At 41.3% G+C, this 17,073-nt stretch overlaps 2 protein-coding genes across 8 annotated transcripts in view; one reads left to right on the forward strand and one right to left on the reverse strand.

Moving 5' to 3' along the window:
* Positions 1 to 5,915, reverse strand: part of ARSG (arylsulfatase G) — a 143,020-nt gene extending 137,105 nt beyond the window's left edge. For 6 of the 7 annotated variants that reach the window (XR_016282506.1, XR_016282507.1, XM_089540550.1 and 3 more), the window contains exon 1: positions 5,832 to 5,900. The gene's annotated coding sequence lies outside the window, so the exon portion shown is untranslated. Of the gene's footprint in view, positions 1 to 5,831 lie in introns of all 7 variants that reach the window. The other variant, XM_089540532.1, reaches the window with a different exon arrangement.
* Positions 1 to 14,672, forward strand: part of SLC16A6 (solute carrier family 16 member 6) — a 16,883-nt gene extending 2,211 nt beyond the window's left edge. The window contains exons 2-6 of the mRNA XM_089540586.1: positions 3,440 to 3,681; positions 5,209 to 5,352; positions 5,813 to 5,941; positions 9,295 to 10,122; positions 11,455 to 14,672. Coding sequence (XP_089396712.1) covers positions 3,447 to 3,681; positions 5,209 to 5,352; positions 5,813 to 5,941; positions 9,295 to 10,122; positions 11,455 to 11,696 — 1,578 coding nt within the window. The 5' untranslated portion in view covers positions 3,440 to 3,446 and the 3' untranslated portion in view covers positions 11,697 to 14,672. The remainder of the gene's footprint in view (positions 1 to 3,439; positions 3,682 to 5,208; positions 5,353 to 5,812; positions 5,942 to 9,294; positions 10,123 to 11,454) is intronic.
* The last annotated feature ends 2,401 nt before the right edge of the window (positions 14,673 to 17,073 follow it).

A 17,073-nucleotide genomic window follows, 5' to 3' on the forward strand; every position in this document is an offset into this window, starting at 1 on the left:
CTCCTGACTGCTTTCTGCCCTCGCTGCCTCACAGGACACTCATGCTGAGCCTTGAGGGGCCCCTGGTTTTCCCATCTTGTGTGTGTGTGTGTGTGTGTGTGTAGTTTTGCCCCCTTTTTTAGTCCTTAATGGAACAAACTTGGCTTGTGGCTATTTGCAGCGTGGCCACAGACTTGCATCTCTCCGCACCCCAGCAAGGTATCAAGGCGCTTTAAACCGGATCCAGGCAAAGTGCATGGCAGGCGCAACGTGGCCACCAGAAGTCTCCCCTCTGCTCCCTGCAGGTCTGCAAACTCTGAAGGGATCCCACCTCAATTCAAGTCCCTGGGCAAGAGGGGACTCAAACACCCCAAGTGTTTTGCTGAGGGGGAATGCCTTGTAGTACTGAAGAAGCCACAGTGTGGGACTCCTCCTAATATTCTGCAGATGCAGATCAAGCTGGTTTAAGGGGAGCCCGTCTTGCAGAGAGCTGTGGGAAGAGAGACCATTTATTCAAGACCAGATCAGCCCTGCTCTATACTGGCTCTATCTGCTGCATGGCCAAAGGACAGTACAAAAGCCACATGGCAGATACAGCTTATCAATGCATTTTCCTTCTGCCCATTGTAGAGGGAGGAAAAAACACTGTCATTTGTAAATCCCTTTTTGGGTAAGTGGGAGGCATTGTTACATTTTAAAACAAGTCATCAAAACAGGATGGTTTTAACCAGTTTGTTTCAAGGTTGTAATGGGAAGCCTGAGTCTTTTTTACAGAGCACTGAAAGTACTAGGTTCCTGTCTGGATTCCTCCAAGCATGAGGTGACTGTCCAGCTCTGTGGTTTCATAAGCACCTGCAGACTGCAGGCCTTGCTATAATAACTGCTGTTTCTAGCTAAAGCATTGTTTCTGTAAACCTAAACAGACTATGGCCCCTTTTTACTTACAAGGTTAATTGTTCCTTTTTTAAATTTAAAGATCTCTAAGATAGCATTACATTGCTTCTGGTTTGTGGTACAGATTGGTTTCTTGGGTAAAGGCAGTCATTCTCTAGCGTGTCGCTTGTCTACATCCCTGAACTCCATGTCTCAGTAAAGTTGAAAGAAACCTTATTTGGTCATGGAGGAAGCAGTAGTATACATCAATATACATCCATTAATAGAAATACTAGGAGAGAGAATATTAAGGCAGTTGCTGATCACCTTCATCTCTTTTAATGTATACACTTGAAACTGTTCAGAACAAACCCTAATTATTATTTTGCCTAAATCTTTTGTTACTACTCTCCTAGAAGATTCTCAAAATTCAACTGTGATAAATCAGGCCCTTTTAAGTCCACTGATTTCAATAGGCTTATCGATGCCTTGGACCCATGTGCATCTGGATACTGTCCATGACCTAACACTGAAGTGCTCCTTATGAGTAGCATGAACAATACTGTATGTGATACATACAGAATTATATATCATATGCCATTTTCAAAGACAAAGCTGTGTTAGTCTGTTTCAGTATGAAAGATTCCTTCCTTTTTATATTACATGCAGTTAAATTTAAATCACTTTTCATTGGGACTTATCGAAATGTGCCACTTAGGAATAACAACATGGGGTTGTTTCCTCCTAAATGTATGCACAGATTTCTAAACTATTCAAAAGAGTAAAACTGAGGGGCAAAACATGATTTATTCAGTTATGATTTTCCCCCCTGATTACTGAAATGGGCTAACAGCAATGCTTGCTGGAGTTCTGCACAGTACTTGAGGGTCCTTGTTCTTAAGAAACTACATGCATGAAAGGTAAATGCAAAAACCCAGGAAAGAAACTAGGAGTTCTAAGCCAGTGAACTACTTCCATTCACCTTTTTCAGAATCCAAGGAGCACTGACTATATCTGAAAAGTAATAGTGCACATTAATGAAAACACACTGAACTGATGCAATTTTGGCTTTTGTTCATTTAAGATGATTCACTGCTATGGAAGATTCTGACCACATATACTATTCCGAGAGCAGGAGGACTGCTTAAGAGGTTATGTGCACAGTACTGCTTTAGTGAAGAATATAATTCACGGGCTGTGCAGACCACCCCTGAAGGGGCGGCCTGCAGCCGCATCTGTTTTTCCCAGATCGGGGCCACAGCAACTGCATGCCACAGCCCTGATCTGGCCTTTCCGTGGCACATAAAGAAGCTGCAAAAAGCCACTCCTTTTTGTGCCCTAGAAAGGGCATCATAACCCCCGGTGCCACAGTTTTATGGTGCTCCTTTGGCGCTGCGTCATGTAAATGCAGTGCCAAAGGAGCACCATGACACTGTGTGCCATGTGGTGAGGTCCACAGTGTCACACCGCCATGGGGCAGTCTGGGAGTGCGTTGTGTAGATGCCACACCCTGACTCCACCCCCAGGTCGGCCTTAATGGCCGGTCTGCACAGGCTCAACCAGCTGGAATAGTTATAAGAGAAGCAGAACTTTTCTTTTGCACCTAAACTTCTGTGACTGAAAAGTACTCCATGTCTTCCTTTGCCTGGTGTCCATTTTTGGCTAATAGTGGTACTGTAATTTATTTATTTATTGTTTGCTTAAAGCAGCAAGTTGTTGCAGGGGGTTGGAAAGAAGATAATTTAAAGCAGTTTATAAGTTACCAAGCACCAGTGGGAAGACAATGACAGAGGTAGGGGAGAAAACATGAACTTTGTATAGGAGTAACACAAAGTCCCCCATGTGTGCTTAATATTTATAGGCCAGATGAACTAGGTAGTTCAGTCAAAGTCCCTGTCACTTGAATAGTGGCAGCCGCTACAAGCACTCAGGCTGTTCTATTTGTTTTAAATCAGGAATATCAAAAATCATCCTGTGGATAGTTTACATAACTTTCCATCTAAGCAGAAGACATACAGAACTTATGAGACTGACAGGTCTATAATGTAACATAATCTTAGCCTGAAAGGTCAGTCTAATTGCTTTAAGGGATGTTAACTAGCTGCAAATGCAACCCAAAACTGCAATTTTAGGACCATCTTGTCACTGTGTTGGTGCAATTTCACAGAGCGTTTGCGCTTGTCATGGGTTTCTCACAAAGTTGTTTCTCTTACACTGTATTTAAGTCAGATGACTGTTACTTAATTGCTTGTTCTTAAATGGAAACAGCTGGTCCTTATGAATAAATACATTTTCTGGTTCCTAATTTAACTAGTCCAATCTGATCATAAAAGGACAAACTTCTGTTGAGATAAGATGTATGCCATCTTGAAGCAGCAATCAGCTAACTGTTGCTTCCAGCTTTCTAAGTGCCATGAAAAGGGCAGTCACTTTTTGTAACCAGGACTGTGTTCCAAAACATCTTTGCTATGGAAGTAGGGACCATTGACTTCATCAGACATACTTCCAAGCAGACATGTTGAGGATATAGGCTTATGGCATAGTTTTAGAAGATGTCCTGATGTCCTGATCTTCTTTTCTATTACAGAGCAAAAATGACCGTCAAAGCTGCAAGAATGTCATGCATTGCTCCAAATGTTTATACTAAAGTGCCTGATGGAGGATGGGGCTGGGTTGTGGCTTTTGCTTTCTTCTTTGTGGAGGCCCTGACATATGGAATCATCAAGTCTTTTGGAGTCTTCTTTACAGACTTAGTGCAAAGTTTTGAAGAAACCAATAGCAGGATATCATGGATAATCTCAATATGTGTGTTTGTACTAACATTTACAGGTGAGTATACAGTAGATGCTAAACAGTTGACTTCTTAACAATTGGAACCTATAGGAATTTCAGCATGCCTAAATCCACTGATTTCATTGGACTTAAATGTGCCTTGTTCTAGGCTGTTAGTTATGTCTGTGCATCTTACATAAATACCAAAAACTAAGATCAACAAATATAGGTAGATCCACCTGAGCTGGTTTCACAGACTTGCCTCATTATAAGGCTGACCCTGCAATTTAAGAGAGAACTAGGCTTTGCAAAGTCACAAGAATACTGGCCTTTAATAACTTCTACTGTTGTCTCACATAAATGAAGAAGATGCTCAGTACATGAATTTACATCTACCATGAAAGCAAAAAGAAAAATCTTAGGAAAAGGCAAGGGAAATAGGAGGGCAAGGAATTTGAGAAGATACAATCACCTGTACCAGCTTTTCTTTGATGAATGGAAGGTGCAGACGGCAGAGTTGCTGATTTCAGTGTATCTGGAACAGGAGAAACTCTCCCCGCATCCCCACCCTGCCTTTAGCATTTATCTCAAGTGAGACAACTCAATCAAACCAGCTCTTCTTTAAGGAAAGATAACACTGAAAGAACAGTCCAGAACACTGAGGGCTTGTTTCCATTTCACAGTTGTTTCCATACTTAAATAAATCGCATCAGTTAGGTTTCTTGGAGAAAAGTCCACTCCTGAAAAGTGTGTGTGTATAGTTGTAGTAGTAGTAGTAGTAATAGTAGCAACGGTTCTATATGGTGGGTTATTTAAGTTTACTGACATAGGAGGAATTATCACTTGAGTCCTATCTGCTAGGGTTTAATAAGAAATTAAACAATTAGGGAATACTGTTCTGAATTACTGCATCATTGGCTAGCCTATGCTAGATTGATGTGCTGTTTAGTACAGGGTATTTGGGGAGGGATGGGGTAAAGTTTTGAAATCTTGTCAACCTGGATTGTCTTTAACTTTATATCCCACTTCTTCCCCTCGCAGCTAAGATTCAAAGGGGACTAACAGAAGGGCAAAGTTCTTAGTTATATCAATCCATGTTTTATTTCTTCTTAGCATAATAGGCAAGTGTATCATTGGGGTGGTACACATGGGTGCTTTGTAACGCTCTGACACCAAAATTAGGGCTCGCTACGGCGCAGCATCAATATGAGCCGAGCCCTAATATCGGCGCCATTACGTCACAAGGCTGCGGCCCCGTCCACACACAGCCTTGTGACCTAAGGGCACCGGAGCACCCACACGCCTCTGTGCGGAAGCAACATCATAAGGACTGCAACACAACCCTTATCTCACTGCAAAAAGGAGCTGCTCTAGGTGGCTCTTTTTGCTGTGCGGCGTTGCTGCCCTGTATGGTTGCTGCAGCAACACGGCGCAGCAAAGAGGGGTGGCGTTTCGCGGCCCATGTGTACCGCCCCATTATGTAACAAAAAGCCAACACAGTTCCTCCTATTAGCATACCTTGCAGCTACTACAACTTTAAGAGAGGTACAGTTGCTAAAAATGACCCTTTCCCCTCTTTTGCAGCTCCTCTTTCTACAGTACTAGCCAATCGTTTTGGTCATCGTTTGGTGGTGATTATTGGAGGTTTGCTGATAAGCACTGGAATGGTTGGAGGCGCCTTTGCACGCACTGTTACTGAAATGTACATTTCCATTGGCATAATCTCGGGTGAGTTACAGGTTCCAGTTTTTTGTGAAGCTGCCATCTATCCTAATTTTTCAAGATAAATGTTTATATTCAGATCTGGAAGCAAGCAAGGAATCTAGTGGCCCAAGGTAGCTTGGTAAATTTTGTGGGGCTATCTGTTTCTGCTAAATGACTTTGGTTGTTATTAACATGATACACTTACAACTTTTATAACTAGCTGGTAGAGCATATATCAAGATCTTATCACTAAGAAATCTGTCATAATGCATTTCTGTGAATGGAACAATTATACAAATTGTGGGTGGGAATTGGCAAAAAGTGCCATTATTGAAGGATCAGTATCTTTGTGGGTGGGTACTGTCCATAGTGAGTGACTGAAAAATATAGAAACAGGGAGGGAAAAACTGCAAAAATTTAGTCCCGTATCAACATTTCCTTGATTGTCTTATACTAATGGCATTTGTTTGATATTTGTTCACAGGACTAGGATACTGCCTTACCTTTCTCCCAACTGTCACCATTCTGTCACAGTACTTTGACAAAAAGCGCTCATTAGTCACAGCTGTAGCTTCCACAGGAGAATGCTTTGCTGTCTTCTCTTTTGCACCAGGTACTGATGCTGATGTCTTGGTTTTCTCTCTGGCATGTGGTTGCTTGGCCCAGGGGTAGGGAACCTTGTTCAGCCTGAGGGCAGAATTAACTCTGGATAAGGATCATGACAGAAACTGTAAGTTAACAGTGTGGGACAGCCCACTACTGACATATAACTCATGTCACATGTACAACATGATTGTATGATTACCCCCAAACACTCACTCACTAACTCACTTTCTTACCTGAAAATGCTCCCTTCCCAGCAGCTAGGCTTGAGTGTTCAAAGAGGATGGCGTTTCAAGAGGAAGGGGTAGACAGTTGGGGAGGCTAATACTCCCATCCTCGGCATCAACCTCACGTGTGCCTTGCAACTAGGTTTTTTAAAATCCTGTACTGTATTAACACCAACCAAGTTTTTTGAAAAGTCTAACTCCAGCATTAGGGAATAATTCTGTCAAGCAGGGCTTGCAACACTGGAAACACCAGCAATTCCTTCCTGATTCCTGAAATCAAATCCCAAGTGCTAAAGTTATTTTAAAAAAAATTAGAAGTCTTAACGAAAGGAACAACCTTCCTACTGCATGCTGCAGCTAAAGAGATTTTACTCAATCAAGAGAGGGGGCAAGGCAGGGCAGAGAAAGCTGGTGAATGAGAGGAGCAGCCCCCTGCTATGGACCATATCAGACTTGTAGACCAGAGATTCCCTATCCATGGCCTGGATCTTACATTTATCTTAGTTCTTTTGGCTTCATAGTATAACTTTATAAAAGGTCATATCAAAATTTGCTCCCCTACAAATATTTGAATAAAACCTCCCGGTTAATATCGTCTATGACGGGTAGGCAACCTTTTTGAGCCGGGGGCCGGGTTGCTGTCCCTCAGACAACTGGGGGGCCAAAGCCAGGGGGGAGCTTCCACCCTCCGGGGGCCGGGCTGCATGCCGGGGGTGGAGCTTCCACCCTCCAGGGGCGGAGCTGCATGCCGAGGGCGGAATTTTCGGCCGAAGGGAAGGGCTTGGGCATCCGTCCCAGGCCCTTCCCTTCGGCCAAAAGGGCTCCAAGGGGCCCTTTCGGCCAAAGGGAAGGGCTTGGGCAGGCCGCTTCCTGGGCTCCTCCACGGCCCTTGCGGCCCCAGGCCTCTCTCTCCGGAGGGAGGCCTGGGGCTGTATGGGCCAAGAAGGAGCCCACAGAAGCGGCCTGCCGCCTCCGCGGGCTCCCCCATGGCCCTTGCGGCCCCAGGCCTCTCTCTCCTCATTAGGGATATGCCATCCCTAAGCGGCAGTGGCCTTGACGGCGGCAGCAGCAGAACCGGGCTGGGGCCGGTCCTGCCGCCGGGCCGGATCTGGCCCACGGGCCGGGGGTTGCCGACCCCTGGTCTATGAGGTAGACACAGCTGCAACTAAATTTCTGTCTGCCTCTCAATTGGACTGACCTCCTCCTCAAATACAAAGCTCATGTTTCCAGATTAGAATGGTTCTGTAGATCACTTGATCTTTTTAAAACATTCACCAAGAGTCCAAATCAAGTTTGGCTTTGCAGTATGTAAGGTACCATAGCATGGTAAGATGATCTCAAGTCAAATCTACCAGATTGCAGTCTAACAGTCCTCCTGACCAGACTCGTATAAGCCCATGTAGCTTTGCAAAGCATTAAAAAAACAGATCTTTTATTGAACTGAAATCTTTGTCCTTAATCCAGAAACTTGTTGCCTCAACAAAAGCACTTATTATATTTCTGTACATAATTAGATATAGAGAGCAGTTTTCTGCTGCCTCCACTAAAAAGCCACAAAGTCCTTTCAGAAAATAGGACAAAACAAGATACACTGTCAAGCATTCAGAATGTATGCTCATCTGCTAGAACCAGAGGGCAATCCTTCATTCCTTTCTAAGTAGCCAGATCTTCTTTCTTCTCTTAAAATAAATCTCAAAAACACCTACTAGCTGGAAAGCCACTATTGGGATGGGGTTAAATACCAAAGAACCTGGGAGGGAAGGAAAAGGGAAACCCAAGCCTGTACAATATCTCCTTCAAAGCATGAAGAGATATTGCAAAGGGGATCAAGTCTCCATGATAATTTTGTCTAGAGGCATGTTCCGAACCCACCTTACTCCCTGTTGGTTATTATAAATGTAAATTCAGATACTATAGGATTTTGAACCTGACATTATTTTACTTTGCAGAACATGTTGACTTTATACACAGTCCAGTGGGCAAGGACGCATGTGGCTTGTATACCAAATATCCTTCCAGGCTTTGTATAGTATAGAGCAGTCACTCCACCTCCAAAGACCTAAGAAGCCTGGAAGGATATTTGGTATACAAGCTGCATGCCTCATTGTTTACGAAACCCAAAACCTGGGGTCTTGCAAGAGTGAATTCCACCAAGCCTACCTGGAAGGTGTTAAGATAAGATGTACCTTCCCCCAGTACTTTCCCAAAGTGGAAAATCTTTTCCAGGGTTGGAAAAAAAACAGAGCTTTCAATATAAATAAATATAGACATTTAAGTAGCAAAGTGCACTCCAGATGTTATGGCCACTACATTAAATAATAATTTTTTTAGGTGTTCTTTTAAAGCAAGTTTTTTGCTTGAACTTATGTTAATTGGTTTTTGAATAGCATTTTTTGCACTACAGAATAAAATGATTTAAAAGAAGCAACTGACACTAGATACTGGCCTAACAGTGAACAGCCAATAAACTGCTTAAGTTTAAATGTCAAAATTCACAGTCATTGTTCCACTATGTGGGCTGGTAAACAGTAATAGGTATGTGTACACACACACACACACACACACACACACACACACATTCATTCTATAAGTGTGGCTTTTTAAAGTTATTTGGTTTAAACCTGCCAACCCTGCTATAAACCCTGTCACTCTTGGCTGTATTACAGAAGAGGAAGCATGTCTTTACTTTACTACTTCTGATCATTTTACTTATTATGTTATAACTGAGGATATAGGGTTCCCCCCTCTTCAGGAAATGTTCATACTGCTAGGGACAGAAGGGGAGCCACACTGGATTTCCTCCCCACATGCCACATGGTATCAGTGCCTAACTTGCGCTGGTATCTTCTGCTCTCACTTTCTTATCTGTCTACACAGTACACATTTGGGAAACTGCGTATTGTGCAGAAGGAATACCACTTGCTCAGGCAAAGAAGCAGCCCTAGTGCATGAGGCCTACACTGTCCTATATCTTTTCTGCCTTGAGTCTGAGTCAGGAGTGTAGGTAGCCTATGTATGTGCACAATTTGGAGAAATGACTAGGTTGGGGCCCCCAAAAGTTGTACCTTTATGTTGTATTATAAGTTAGCACCCTCTGTTCCATTAATGGATGTTTCACTTTTTCCTTATTTTCTAGCTATCACTGCTTTGAAAGAACACATTGGCTGGAGATACAGCCTCTTGTTTGTTGGCCTGCTGCAGCTTGGAATTGTTGCTTGTGGAGCACTGCTACGACCCATCATAATCAAAGCACAGGAAGTAGTGAAAGTCTCCCCAGTGGAAGAGCAAAGAGAGACAAAGTACATGCTTGAAAATGAACAGACCCGCACCTCAATAGATTCCATTGACTCAGGAGTAGAAATAACTACCTCACCTCGCAACATGTCTGGAGATGCCAAATTGGAACTGAAAAATGAAGAAGAACCAAAGGAAAACACTGAGATGCTTACACAATCTAGTAGCATTCCAACCAAGGAACCAAAAATCCAACTGCTAGACTTCTCAGTGTTGAAAGACTATAGCTTTATTTGCTATGCACTTTTTGGTTTGTTTGCTACTCTGGGATTCTTTGCCCCTTCCCTATACATCATCCCCCTCAGCATGAGCCTCGGCATCGACAAGGACCACTCTGCATACATCTTGTCAGCAATGGCAATCGCGGAGGTCTTTGGCAGAATCAGCGCTGGCTGGGTCCTCAACAAAAAACCTATTCGGAAAATTTACATTGAACTCATATGTGTCATTCTGCTGGATATTGCCCTCTTTGCCTTCCCATTTGCTTATGAATTTTGGGGACTAATGATGTGTAGCATTTTCTTTGGTTTTATGCTTGGAACTGTAGCAGGCACACACATTCCTATGCTGGCTGAAGATGATGTAGTTGGCATTGAGAAGATGTCGTCTGCTGCAGGAGTTTATGTATTTATTCAAAGTTTATCAGGGTTGGCTGGACCACCCCTTGCAGGTAAAAATGAGTAGACTCATATTAATGTAGTCATATGTTCTGTGCTTTGTTTAGTGATTACATGTGCTAGCTAGGAGAGAGCCAGGAAAAGGAACAAGTGTTTTAAAAATGACAAGGGTGAATTAACAGCAGCATGGCTAGGCAGATGCACATAGAGGCACCAGAAGGAAGCTGGAGTATTCCTACACAACTAGGGCTGAGTGATGAACTATCTCAAAAGAGTGCAGGACATAAAATTATTTGATTTATATCTTGCTTTTCACCCAATATGAGAACCAAAGAGGCTAACATTTCCAAAAGCACATCTTCAAACACATTCTATATGCACATTTTCAAAACATGTGTTTCTATCAGCTTCCTTTTTAAAAAAAACCATACTCTTCTTGAAGAAGCTTTCATTGAGATTAAATGGTTACAACTTAAAAGACTCTACAAATTGAAGTTCTCCACTTAACATCTCGCCTAACAGCTGGCATGTAGACACTGTCCAGACAACTCCTCTAAAAAGTTTAGCTACAGCTAAGCAGAATAATTAAGAGAAAATATAATTTTGACTATTGCTGTGTGCTATGCTTACAATTATTTACAAAGGAATTTAGAATCTGTTTAGAATCAGGTTACTGGCCTTTTTTTACAGGGAATGATCTGAATTGTTTGTTGTTTAGGAAAATTTGATGCTTCAACAGTCATGGTTCTACACAACTAATTAACAGCTACTACAACATACACAAAAAAAATCCTATAATGGGTTAATCAATTTCTAAAATTGAGTTTTTCATTGCATTGCTAGGAAAAACAGACTGTTTGGAAGTTGAAGGTCTGTGCAATACAGTGGCAGATCTGTTTAATAACTGCAGTTTAGGAAGCAACATCAACAACATTTCCAAAACTGTTTACAAATTTGAGTTCACAGAATGATTGGGCTGAAGTCCAAAGCACATTTACTTGGAAATGCATTTCACTGAAGTGAATAGGATATCATCTTCCTTAAATTAGTGAAATTTAGTCATAAACCAAAAGGTTGTGTATGCATTTATGAAAGTTTTCCTCCTAGAAGCTTTTCCTGCAGGATTCCCCCCTACTCCCCAAACTGCTTGTTAACATACCTACTGAAATTCATGGATATCTGCAGGAGAGTAACCTAAAGAGATCCAGGGACAGGAAATTCTTAAATTAAATCCCCAAGCTGCTTTTTGAACTTGGGAAAGATCACTTTGGGTGACATAATAGCTATAAACAGCTATGAAAGGACCAATCTTTGTTTGGTATCTTCACTGATATAAACTGAAGCTTTTAACACATTCATTTTTATCTCCCTGTCTCCCTGCCCAGGTGTGCTAGTGGATACTACGAAGAATTATAGTTCTGCATTCTATTCTTGTGCTGCTGGTATGCTGTTGGCTGCTGTATTTCTTTCTTTGGTGAGGCCTTGCAAGAACTTACAGTGTCCAAGTAAGAAGCAACCCATACACGAGAATGTGTCACAGACTTTGCAGCAAGTACCAGATGACTTCATAGAACCTGATCTTGCTAAAAATGAGGATTCTGAAAGAGGTTGTGATAGTATGGCTTGAATTTTAAAATACACACCATGTTTAAAGACTTGGGCAAAAGCAAGTCAGCTCCAATCCACCTTCTAAAAACTATATTTTTAAAGGGAATGCAAAATCAAAAAAAATGTGAACAGATGCTATCAATCCTTTCAGAAATATTAACGTTACTTTGTAAACACCTGGAATGCTAAATTTGTTCACACACTCCTGTCCAGCATGAAGTTGTGGTTCAAAATTCTCATATTTTCAAGCGGACACATGAAACATATGAATTCAAAATAATTTGGGGGGGGGGGGTGGAAATCAATTATGGTGAAAGAAAAATGTAATATGGGTCACATATCAGAAACTCACTTACCAACCTTTTTTATTGCCTGCTAAGACTTCATACCATGAAACCTTATTCTGTCAATCAGCAAGAAAAGAATGATGACACAAGAGATGATTTGGTGAAAGAAATCATTCTGAACCTTTTTTAGTTTTCTTATCAGATCAAAAAGATTATTCTAGATTTTCAGGGGAAGGGGTGTTGGGGTAGATTGCATAGTTAGAGCAGGGGTGGTAAATCTGTGATTCTCCAGATGTTGGACTCCATCTTCCATAACTCCTAACCTACATAGCCAGTAGCTAAGGAAGGTGAAAGTTGGAAACCAGCAAAATCAGGAAACCACAGGGGTCTCTACCTTAACCTAGAGAATTAATAGAATGTTACTTTGTTTTAAAAACTTGTTTGACTTTCTTAAATGCTTGGAAGTAGGAGGCTACCACTTCTATTTTATGGCCAGTTACTATTTCAGATATTTCTTGAGAATATTCTGTTTCACTCCAGATTCCAATGTTTATGGTCCAAACTTATGCTTGCTTATTCAGAACTTTTTAAGTTTCATACTTTAAATATGACTTAAACCCAAGTGAGCATAGCATTGCAATCTTAGGTTGCAACCTTGTACCATTACATTGGAACACAGATCCAAAACACACTGCAGAAATAATCCAGGTTTAGACCGCTTTACCTGCCCTGGCTCAGTGCTAGGGAATTCTGGGAACTAGTTTTGTGATACATTTGGCCTTCTCTACCAGAGACTGGTATCCATCTACAACTCCCAGGATTCCATAGTACTGAGCCAGGGAAATTAAAGCAGTCTCAAACTGGATTATTTCTGCAGGGTGTTTTGGACGACAGTCTCTCTGAACTTAGTGGGATTTGCTTCTAGCAGATATATGTAGGTTGACACTGTTGAAGACTTGTACTCCCCTCTTGGCAGTTGGAAAAACATGACTTTAATACATTTTAATTTAAAACTAGTATTTATTGTTACTTTAAGAATATTAGAGGCTGTCTTGTGGGAGCAAATCTGTGGATTTTAAAAAACAACCCTTCACTAGTCTTTATTTTAACATTATTTTGTTAATTGTTCTCGAGATTATTTTTAAATGTGTAAGCAGCTATAATCATGATCTTTTCCCATTAAGCCGGGTAGAGAGAAAGGCTATGGCCAAGATCCAGTAAATTTGCTGGTGTACTCACCAGGGGCAGAGGCTGCTCTGTCTTCCTCCCTTCCTCCCCAGGTGCACAACTTCAGTCAGAAGACTTGCAGGCACCACAATATTCCCCCGGCTACTGATCAGATGCAGGGATGCACCTAAGTGTATGCCAGCTGCCCTTGCACACCTCAGGAAGAAGCGTCTTTCCCCAGCATAAGGCTGCTCATTCCTCTCAGGGTATATGAGGACAGCTGTAATACATCTGGATGCATCTACATAGCCAATTAATGGCTGATGTGACTCAACTGCACCTGTAAGCCCTCCCCAGTTGCTGTTACACACCTGGACCAAGTGGTGTTGCATAGAGAAGTACAAGATACTTCCTTCTGCAACATTCAAAGAAAAACATATGGTGGCATAACAGAGTGTCATGCCAGTATATGAGACCAAGAGGATTATAGCCAATGTCTTTTTAAAATGAACCTCATCCATGCTTTTCTGGAGTACAATCCCTGAAGTACCAAAACTACAGTTCTGGTTGGCAAATGTGCTGGAGGCAGGGTCCTGATCACTTGAAGTTAGGTACAGTGGGCTTAGTAACCACTGGAGTTTGGTCCCAGGACCCTCTGTAGATACCTAAATCCATGGATGCTCGTCCTGTTATATAAATAGCAAAGTAAAATGGTGTCCCTTAAATAAAATGGCAAAATCAGTTTGTTCCTTGGGAATTTATATATTTTCTAAATATTTTCAAGCTGTGGTTTGTTGATAAAGAATCTGTGGATACAGAGGGCCAACTGTATTGTATTAAGAGCATTTATGTAGTAAGTGAGGAGTCTGAACTTAAATGTTTACTGAATCAAGCAAAAGAGTTTTTAGGATGAATCTTCGCAATATCTGTGAATACAACATAAATAAGACCTTCAAGTTTTTTTGTAGCAAGGCCTATGGATATAGGCTTAAGCCAGTTTTTCACCAATTGAGAATATGAATTCAGTCCATTTTGAGCCCCATTCTTTCATTTGTTAACATCCACACCATCATCTATGGGAGTGTGCAGAGCTCTCCATGAATGACATGGAGATACTGATTGTGTGCACTGGTGCCTCCACATAGGCGTCGTACCAAGATCACAACTGTGATTTACAGAAAAATTATAAACATGGCTGGTCAAACTATATAAATTGATGTCTCAGTCATTAGCACCATGCAATTCCCAGTGATGACATACAAGTCTAACATATGGATTGTGTCTTGGGATCTTAGGTACTTATAAACTTCTCATGCACTATGTATATTCTGAAGAACTCAACACAACAGTAACTGCTGGGACCCTAATACAGCAAAGAGAAACTTTCCATTAAGGAAAAAAAAGTAGCCAAGTATGGAAGTTTACATTTTTGCAGTATAACAAGAACACGCAACAACTGCCACAGGTATCAGTAACTGGTCCAAACATGTTAACACTATCACCTAGGATGGTTGTTAAACTTAGTAGCACAGACCTCAGATAAGGATTTTGTTGGTGGATTCAGAGGGAACGTGGTTGATACAGCTGGATTTTTCTCCCATTTTCAGTCAGTTATATGTAAAGAAAGGGAATTATAAAAGACAACATGTTGGCTATTCACTTACTTTTGACAGCTATCAAAGCTGACACATGCTTGCTTGCCCCACTTTTATGCATCTTTTTGTCGCAAGACAACTCAGGGGGACAAAATGACACAACAGAAATGTCTGTTTTGGTTCTGAATACACACAGTACAGATAAAAATTTCTCCATATTTTAATGGAAGTGGCAATGTATGATGATTGCTCTACTAAGGTATTTATGTATTATCAGGCACAGAGATGAGCAACAATCCAGTCTGTGATTTTCCTAAAGCCTCAGCAATGAGGAAGAGACCTGAGTCCTGAATTCACTTGCTGAAATCCTTGCAATATTAATATGGACAGGGCTTAGAGCTGATTTTCAAAGGAGCATATTTTCAAGTCTCTACAACATCAAAACACTAGGCTGTGATCTTAAGCATACTTATTTTGAAGTATGCTCTGCTAAACTCATTTTAGTTCATGGTGTAACAATGCCCAGAACACAGGAAACAGTGTTCTCACATCAAAGTGGCTTTAGCAAATCAACTCACTGTCATTGCCTGAAAAATATGAAAATCATGTTGCAGTTCAACTTCAGCACTTTATCATACATAGCAGAACCTTGATAAATTGTAGCAGATATGGAACAGATGCAGTACCCTTGATAAGGCAGTTAGCTTTTCTTTTTCTGAACTAGTGAGTATATGAACAAAATGAGGCTTGTGTTCATAAATTGTATTATTTATTTATTTATTTAGCAGGGATACCCTTATTAATTGTTTACCACTGTACCACTAGAAAAGCAGTAAATGTACTGTATAATGGTAAATGTAATATTACTTAAGTCTGAATAATGCAAAACTTCCATATGATCCTTATGCTATGAAAACTTTCATGTTAACATGGCAAGGAACACAATAACTGTATGTGGCAAAACCTAGTTGTCCTACAGGTTAACGAGGTTCTACTGTATTTTTACAAGGATTTCCAATACTAAATGACATATATAACTGACTGCAACACAATTTACTGTCTATGCACATGCCCTATTAGCATGACCAGGAGGGTGTGTGTCTGTGTGTACAAGAAATCCAAAACAAGAACTGAACACAATCATAACAAGACTGCTGGTTTGCTCTGTACTGTGATCAGTGAACTCTACAAGTGCTACCAAATACTGAATTTTGCAATAAACCTTTTTTTAAAGAATGTCTTTGTTTCAGTTTAATAGCTGTGTTTTAATCCTAAACCTCCCAGTTCACCTTTTAGCCATGAGCAATGAACTGTAACCCTAGCAGGTACAGCTAAAATTTAACATTGTTCCAATTTGTTAATGCAAAAGATAACTACTTACCAAGGTAACCCACTGGAAAAACATATTACCTCTTAAGCTCTGCACTAAATGCAAGTGAAATAATGTAATTCTTCACATGCCCTGAAAACATCTGCACCAGAACCAGCTAATTTTGTTCTTCTCATGTGGTACTATCTTCTCTCCTCAGCCGCAACCCTTCACCAGCCCTACACTATGTCATTTTCCCTTGTGCCATTCATGCTGTGCAGTGTTCCAGTACTTGGTTCCTCCCCATCTAGGTTTAACTTTCACTACAGAGTTTTGTGTTCTGGTATTTTGTCCCACTCAGTCAGCAGCAGTAGTTTGTTTTGGCTCTGCCAATTTCTTCACTAAACGAGCCAACATGGTATAGTGGTTTGAATGCTGAACTGTGACTCTGGAGACCAGGGTTCGAATCCCTGTTCAGGCATGGAAATCTATTGGGCGACTTTGTGCAAGTTACACTCTCTCAGCCTCTGAGGAAGCAAATGAAACCTCCCTCTGAACAAATCTTGCTCAGAAAACCCCATGATAGGGTGACCTTGGGGGTCTCCATATGTCAGAAACAACTTAAAGGGTACACAACAATAACAAGATTTCGTCACTATAGCCTTCCCTTGTCAGGCATTTCTATTGGGGACTAGGAAATGCAAAGTTTCCAGATCTTTCAAGCCCACCTGTGTCTTTTTTCTCCTGACACCTCTACTTTCCAATGCAGAGCTCACCAGGGTGGTGACTGTTGAAAGGTGCTACAGGAGCAGAGTTGTAAGCAATGGAAGAAACCTGATGAGAGAGGGAAAAAGGATGAGGGAATTCAAGGACTTGTTTGCTTGTTTGTTTTTCTTGGTCTAGGCAGCAAGTCAGACCTGCTGATGAACTTTGTGTGACTGCTGTGATGGCCTCTAAAAGATAATGAATGAAACACATGGATCTCTGGGTTAATAAATCAACAGAAGAAGGGGTGTGGAATGGCTCCCCTGTGCCCCC

The sequence above is a fragment of the Sceloporus occidentalis genome, unplaced genomic scaffold, assembly GCF_023333645.1.
Source record: "Sceloporus occidentalis isolate IW3139 unplaced genomic scaffold, rSceOcc1.0.p SCAF_1, whole genome shotgun sequence".
NCBI classification, from domain to species: Eukaryota; Metazoa; Chordata; class Lepidosauria; order Squamata; family Phrynosomatidae; genus Sceloporus; species Sceloporus occidentalis.